The following is an 8,283-nucleotide window of genomic DNA, read 5'->3' on the forward strand; positions in this document are numbered from 1 at the left end:
GATGGATGGATGGATGGATGGATGGATGGATGGATGGATGGATGGATGGATGGATGGATGGATGGATGGATGGATGGATGGATGGATGGATGGATTTATAACACTTGCAAAACTTTGAATGCTTCTTGTCAATCTCTGAGCACCTTGTAGCACCTTGTGAAACACATCTGCTGAATTGCACACCAGATGGGGTCCTGGTTCTTCTGCCTTTTCATCATGGCATGCTTAAACCTAAAAACAACTTACTAGAGAAATGATGAGAAAACCTTCGTAGACAAGTGAACTTTGAAGCTGGAGATTTGACTTCACAGCAAAAATCCTAATCCACTCCCTCCATGAACTCTATGTTTTTGATCGACAATAAAAAAAAAGGAATTTTATTCTAAGTCAATACATAAAGTTAATCAATTACTACAGTGCCACACTTTTACTTTCTACATAGAGATCAGAGTTCGATGTAATAAGTATTTCATCAGAGACAACACATATTGACCTGACCCTTTACAGACAGTACAGAGCAGAAAGTTCTCTTCTTCACACGATATCTTTTTTACTTGGAAACAAATTAAAAACTTACTGACCGTCCGCGTTGGCAGAATGAATTTGTTTTTTTCCATATTTGGTTTCTTTGTTGATTGGGATTTAAAGAGTCTGCTGCTGTTTGCAGTGGTTTTCATCATCACTGCGGATTATGTTAAAAACCGCCGACCACTTGGCTTCCCTCCAGGACCCAGAGCTCTACCAATTGTGGGAAACATATTTACATGGGACCAAAGCAAGCCCCATGAGAAGCTGAGTGAGGTACGGAATAATCTTAAGACTATAACCAAACAGTGCTAGTTTAACAAGTCATGTTTTATTTGTTTGTTTCCCTCTTACCCAGCTGGCAAGGACTTATGGACACGTATACAGTCTAAGATTTGGTCAGAAATGGGCAGTGGTGTTAAATGGATTTGATGCTATGAAGGAGGGTTTGGTTGTAAACGGAGACAGCATGGTGGATCGCCCAGAATTTGCTTTGCAGGACGAAATAGGAGGCGGATTAGGTAGGACAAGGATCCTTAAAATTAGGGATGAATGCGCATAATTGCAATTCTTAATACTCAACAAAAACATACATATATTATGTGTTGTAAAATTGGATCAAATAAATACAAAGTATTCATCAAAGTTTCACTATTACTATTATTATTATTATTATTATTATTATTATTATTATTATTATTATTATTACTAGTAGTAATATTACCTTTTTCTTTGTCATCAGGTGTTATATTCAGTAATGGAAACATCTGGAAACAGCAGAGACGCTTTGCACTTTCAACCCTCAAATACTTTGGGTTCGGGAAGAAGTCTCTTGAGCCTGTCATCCTGGATGAATTCACACATTGCGCAGAAGAGATCAGAGGCTATAGAGGTACCCATTTAGCGTTCAGAGACAGTTTCACAAGGGTCAGCTGCTCAATTTACTTGACATTTTTCTGCTAAATTCTGAAGGAAAGCCTGTGAATCCACACCTCATCATCAACAACGCCGTCTCCAACATTATCTGCCAACTGGTCTTTGGTCACCGCTTTGAGTACGGGGATGAGAAGTTCATAAAACTGATGCTGCTGTTTGGCAAGGCACTCCAGATTCATGGTTCTACATGGGCACAGGTAAGGTAAGGTAAGGTAAGGTAATTTTATCTATATAGCACAATTTCAGCAACAAGGCAATTCAAAGTGCTTTACATGAATTAAAAGGAAATACAAACAAAATAACAAATGAAAGGAAAGAAAGAAAGAAGAAGAGAATCTAATGTGGATCTAAAGTATGTAAACTAGGAGCTCCTGTTCAGGGTTGCTAAATATCCTCTGGTTTTATTCCATTTCTGGGTTAGGAGAACAGGAGTCTGAAAAATAGTCTAACAATGTTGATCCAGAAGTTTCCTCCGGGCTTCTGGTCTGTGCATCTAAATAGTGAGTACTCGACAGTTTCTGATAAAATAAGCTAAAGAATGACTAATCTAATTCCTTTTCTGGGTTAAAGTGAGTACTCCACAATTCTAAATCCTTTTCTGGGTTAAAAGCTGATTCTGGGCTGTATTATTGATCTAAATAGTGTGTAGTCCACAATTTCTAATATTACTAATAAACTGAAATAGTCCTTTTCTGGGTTAAATAGGGAGTACTCCACAGTTTCTATCAAACTAAAACCAAAGAGAGGAAAGGACACATTAGGGCAGATGGCAACATTCAGACAAAACAAAGGGTAAAACAAAGACACGAGTGAAAGCGGTGACGTCAAAGGGCCATGCAGCCATGTTGCTCAGCCTCTTGGCAAAGTCCGATAAAGGTGTTGTTTTCTAGGAATGATGTCCTTGGGAGCGCTCAGCTCCACAGCTCCATGGAAACAGGAGGGGGTGAGGTGGGAAGGAGCGTTATATTTACATATCTTCAAGGAGATTGGAAATATGCAGCCCTTCCAAGGCAACATGGGGAAAGCCAATTCATAAACAGAATGTCTTAGGTCGGGAAGATTATAAATTTCAATCTTCCCTAAAGTCTCTCCGATACATCTCAGTTCCCAATCATCCAAATTAGTTTTTTCGTTCCACTGAACCGAAACTAGCAACTTCTCCAAGATCTATTCCAACTCGTTAGTGAGCTTTAGAGTCCTTGTCTCTGTCCACACCAACAGTCTGAGTGTTTGCTAGTTCGGTCAAGTCCGTCAGAGATGTGTCGATAATCCAGGAATCCACAAGCTCCAAACAGCAGAAATCCTGTTATCAGGAATAAATCCAGGGTGAATCCCGCCGGGTGTGTTCCCGCAGGACAAGAGGGCTCTCCTGTGCCCAGACTTCTCATCGAAAATTTGATCAATTGCATTGAGAAATCGGTTGACCAGATCCATAAATTGTAGGTTTGGATGATGTGCAAAGAAAGGCTCCAAAAATGTAGAAAAAGACAGGACAAAAACAAAGCAAGCAGGGCAGGCATGGGCCGGGAGGGAGCAGAGGAAAAAAGCGTCTGCCTTCTTCGAGACCAAGAGAAAAAAACCCTGTGTTTTAAAGCTGTTGATGAAATGCTAAGGTTACCTACCAATACTGAGTTCATGTAACATATACTAGTTAGTAGAAGTAATTATAGGAGTGGTAGTATGTTACTAATACATATATGCAAGTGCACATGTCACAAGTGTGCCCAAAGCTGTAAATAATCAAGCCTGTTATTCAAGGGATAAACAGTAGAAGGAGAAATATGTTGTAGCATTTTAATGATGGTCATCAACAGTCAGCTATAAAGTCTACCACTTCCTATTAATCCTGATATTAATTAACTCAGTCTGTCCTTTTAATCTATTCTTCTGTTCAGCTCTACAATTCCTTTACTCTGCTGATGAGATTGTTGCCAGGTCCACATCAGACCGTCAAGCAGATCTGGGACGACGTGAAGAAGTTCATACGAGAAGAGCTGAACGAGCACAAGAAGAACTGGGATCCTTCAAACAGCAAAGATTACATCGACTGCTACCTGCAGGAGATTGAAACGGTGACTGATAAACATTTGTTGTAGCAATCAGTCCTAGTGCAGGAGCACAGATCTACTTTCAAACTTGTCACCATAACTTTGAGCATTAGCAGACTGCAACCTGCAATTTAATCATGTTCCAGATTTCAAGCAGCTCGCTTGTACATTCTTAAAATTAAAGATACAAGTTTGATCTGGGTGGATGTTGCTGTATTCTTGATTTTCTTTTTTTTTTTTTTCCACATTTCTCCACAGAATAAAGCGCAGAATGACAACACATTTGATGAAGAAAATTTGATCATGTGTGTCCTGGATCTGTTTGTGGCTGGATCAGAAACCACATCCACCACCCTGCGATGGGCATTTCTCTACATGGCTAAATACCCTGAAATCCAAGGTGCAAAAACTCATCCAAATGATGCTCCATTAGTAACACACAAACACCCAAAGTCACATCCAACAACCTGAATAGGAATTTTATTTGCACAGAGAAGGTCCAAGCAGAGATAGACAGAGTAATCGGACAGTCCAGACAGCCATCCATGGAGGATCGAACCAACCTTCCCTACACAGATGCCGTAATCCATGAGATCCTTAGGATGGGCAACATAGCCCCCCTTGCATTGCCACACTCCACCAACAAAGAAGTCCAGCTAGGAGGTTACACCATCCCAAAGGTAACTTCCCAAAAGGCTGTAGTGAAATTTTATGTTACAACCTTTTTGGTGTAAATACTTTCATTTCATATTCCACAGGAAGTGCTGATAATCCCGAATCTAGCTTCAGTGCTGTTTGACAGGAAAGAATGGGAAACACCTTTCACCTTTAACCCGGGACACTTCCTGAACGAGGAGGGCAAGTTTGCAAAAAAAACAGCTTTCATTCCTTTCTCTGCTGGTAAGGAGTCTAAACAGCCACACTTTGTTTTTCATACCCTATTATCTTTCTTTACTTTACAAGCACAAACCTAAATGTTTCTTATTGGAATTCCTATATTGACAAACATGGCATATTACTGTAAAGAAACATTTATTGTTTGTAGTCATATTTAAATGTAGAAATGTCAAAGGTGGTGTGCATTTGTATTCAACCCCTTTTACTGGGATACCCTTTAGTAAAAAATATATGTAAACAAAGAACCAGTATTGTGAAGACAGTGAATACAGGTTAAAGTTGTGAAGAGGTTTAAAGCAGGGTTAGGTTTTATCCTAAACTCTCAACAATTTATAGAAAACTATTCACCATCACCTACAAAAGGAAAAATAACAGCACAACTGCAAAGTTGTCAAGACATGTTTGCCCAACCCATTATTCAGATACTTAATTGCTGCTCAAGCACCTGCAAAGATCATTTGATGATTGTACTAGTCATTATGCACTAAGCTTGTATGTTTTATAATTTATATTGCTGGAAACTGAGAAGGCCATAAATGTTCCGTATAGTGATTTGGGTTTGTTATTATTTAGAAGATTGTTCACTGACACCTGCCCCACTTCTCTAATTTTTCTGTCTCAGGAAAGCGTGTGTGTCTGGGAGAAAACCTGGCCAGGATGGAACTTTTTCTCTTTTTCACGTCCTTCATGCAGCACTTCACTTTCTCAATGCCGGCTGGAGTAAAGGCTGTGATGGATTACCGTGCAGGAATCACTCTGGCACCAAAACCATATGAAATATGCATAACACCACGCTAAGACCAATGTTTTCATTATTTTAAAGAAACGCAGGAGCAAAAAACATACCTGTCTTCCCCTTGTCCCCACAAACATCCCTACACAAGTCAGAGTAGTCAATTTCTGCTGTTTAAATGGATACTATGATTTTTTTTTTTTTACAATTGTGAACAATTCTACATAATTGCAGATTTTGTTTAGAGGAGTGTCTCAGAAAAAAAAGACCTAGAAAAAACAGTTTCAGGTAGGTTTGGAAGAGCGATCAAGCCATTTGTAAATGATTTGGTGTTCATCATTCAACAAACAGGAACAATGATTGACATACTGAAAATTGTGAAAACATTTCCAATCTTTCAATGTGTGAATACAAATTCCTCCAGAATTGAGAGAAAATGCAAAACAAACCAATAACTACACCGAGGCTTTCAGAGGCCACAAGCAACATTTCAGTTAAAAAATTAAAAAGACAGACGTTTTATGAGTGTACAGGTAGAAAACAAACAAAACAATGAACATATGTTTCAGCGAGAGAAGATCCAAAGTGAAGAAGAACCTTGTCAGCATTTTTCAGAGAAATTAATAGGAATATGGCAGAACAGAAAAGGTTTGCATAGCTGCTTCATTGCAACAGATCTAAATGAGTCAACATTTAACATTCATACAGTGTATTTTGCTTATTTTGGTTTTGCAGTTTTAAATTGCTTGCTTGTTGTGATTTGAAGCTCTACTGTTCTCCTCCCAGAATATATTAAAATTGTATTTGCTTTACTTTGAACTGAACCCACTACTTTACTGCATTAACATCTGTTCTCCATTTTTTTTCATTTTAATTTATTGTATTAATCTTCATTTTAGTTTATGTTTTAAGCTTTGTTCAGGGTGCTTTCAAAGAAAAACAGGCAATAAGACACATTAGAAACACATAATAGGCTACTTTGGAAATTTTGATTTTAGAAAATAAAAAATTAAGTGCCATATAAAAGTAACATTATTTGGAAATACAAAAATGGTACTTAACAGAAACAAATGGAGGGAATCTTTCTGTCTACTTGTGGTAAACAGAAAGATTTGCAGTTCAGATTTCAACAGACCAACATTTTCTACCAAGTAGGTTTCCAGGGAGTTTGTTTCAGGAAGGAAGGTATAAAGAGCACCTTCCTTATGGTCCAGATTTAATTATGGTCCAGGAAACACTGAGTGAGCAGGTATCTGATGATCTCAGTGATGTACATTTTTTATACCTGACCAGTACCTCTGAAATGCATTTAGGCCAAAATTCATTAAGTGCTTTGTAATCCATTGAAACAATTTCACATTTACAAATCTTGAGCAAGCTCATTCTTTTCAGTCCTCTTTTTTTTTTTTGCCTTTAACTTTTCATGCAGAAACAATGAGCCTAGCTCAGCATGTTGGCTCTGTCCTGTTGTGTTAATACCACCAACGGATGAATACATATAGATTTGGCCCAGCTCTGAATTAGGAAAATGACCTAAAATGGTGTGTTTTAGACCCAGCCAGGGGCGGATCTAGAAAAATATTTATGGGGTGGCAAGAGGGGGGCAGGGATTTTTTCAGGGGTGGTAGCATATGGCTGTGTATATATATAACGTCTTATCTTCACGTTTAGCTTACACAGACCTAACATTGGACTTAATTTACTTGTTGCAAAGTATTTTTAACTTGCATTGTTTCAAAATGAGCTTCATGTAGCACTGAGGATTAAATATAATTTCTTAAGATAGTATAGTTAATTATTTTTATGTCTTTCATACTCCTGCTAATTGATATGTATGAGTTATGTCCAGAAAACCATTTTATCCCAATGCAGGACGAGCAGAAATCTGTCACAAAAATATTCGTAGCGCCATCATTTGTTATCAGATATATCTATTAAATACGACTTAAAATAAAGAGAAGAAAACTGATGTTTGATAAATTCTCCGTGATACAAATCTATAAACAATTTTGTTTCTGTTAGTTCTGTCAAGATGTAAGAAGGGGCAAATTCCTCTTATATTGGTCAATCGTTTTATTTTAAATACGCTGTAGGAGCCGTAGTTTGATGATTAGTTCAGTTTTTGTTGCTCGTTTAACTTTTAGGAATTGCAGCGGCTGCAGTGCGCCACAATAAAGGTACAATAAAGCTGATAAACAGGTGAAGAACCAAACACCACTTCTGTTCTGCCTTTTTCGCTGTGTCTGCTTTACGCGACCCGTTGCCATGGCAACCGATTTACAACAGCTTAACGAGCAGATAGAGCAGAGATTATCGATCAGAGGAATCAACACCAAAAAACAAACATTTCCCACACAAAAACTTAGCAAAACCACCAAAACAGAACATTCAGTCTGTTACATTATGCTGTCAGGCTTGATGTCTATATTGTCATTATTAATAAGTTTTCGCCTGAGCACAGCAGTGGTTGATTAGCTCATTTAAACAGCTGCTCTACTGATGACTATGTGGGCGGGTTGACCTGTTTAGTGCTAACGGAACCAAAACRCACCGAACTGCGCAGCACATGTTAAGGTTATCAAAGTTAATAGAAGGCTAGCAACAGTTAGGCTAGCATAACTGACCCACTGCTCACCTCTGCAATGTTTTCTTTAAGTTAAAACTTTTTTCTCATGTTTTCTTTAAGTTAAAACTTTTTACTCACCTGTTAAATCTGAAGCCCTTGTTATCTAATTCATAGGGTTGAATTAACCGCTAAATATTGCGTCCATTTTTCAGATTCTTTGCGTGATTGTGGTATTTTCTGACCACCCATAATGTTGACTCACTGGACAGCAATGGCGCATGTGTGGCGCACACTAGTCATGTAATGCCCAGTCCAGTAATTTATATCCATCCTATCAATGCTGCTGCCTCGCGCTCTGTCCTTCGATCTCTCTCACTTCCCGCTACTCTGCAGTAGGTGTCAGGTTACATTGTGTTGCATTCAATGTTGTCGGAAAAAAGAGATTCGTGCGCCTAATATCCGATTTCCCATAACTAATTATTGAATTCATAGTCGCCAGCGGGGGTGGCAACAGGGGTGGCCAGGCTCTCATTTGGGGTGGCAACTGACACCCCATGCCACCCCAGTAGATCCGCCCC

The 8,283-nt window shown here is 38.6% G+C and overlaps 1 protein-coding gene across 1 annotated transcript; it reads left to right on the plus strand.

Annotated features, from left to right (window-relative positions):
- Nucleotides 1-97: 97 nt before the first annotated feature.
- LOC103463586 (cytochrome P450 2J6-like) lies at nucleotides 98-5,963 on the plus strand. The gene is made up of 9 exons (XM_008407026.2): nucleotides 98-801; nucleotides 884-1,046; nucleotides 1,268-1,417; nucleotides 1,498-1,658; nucleotides 3,357-3,533; nucleotides 3,768-3,909; nucleotides 4,002-4,189; nucleotides 4,268-4,409; nucleotides 5,029-5,963. The coding sequence occupies exons 1-9, from the start codon at nucleotides 598-600 to the stop codon at nucleotides 5,202-5,204; spliced, it is 1,503 nt and encodes a 500-aa protein (XP_008405248.1). The 5' UTR covers nucleotides 98-597; the 3' UTR covers nucleotides 5,205-5,963.
- Nucleotides 5,964-8,283: the final 2,320 nt, after the last annotated feature.

The sequence above is a fragment of the Poecilia reticulata genome, linkage group LG4 (assembly GCF_000633615.1).
Source record: "Poecilia reticulata strain Guanapo linkage group LG4, Guppy_female_1.0+MT, whole genome shotgun sequence".
Lineage (NCBI taxonomy): Eukaryota > Metazoa > Chordata > Actinopteri > Cyprinodontiformes > Poeciliidae > Poecilia > Poecilia reticulata.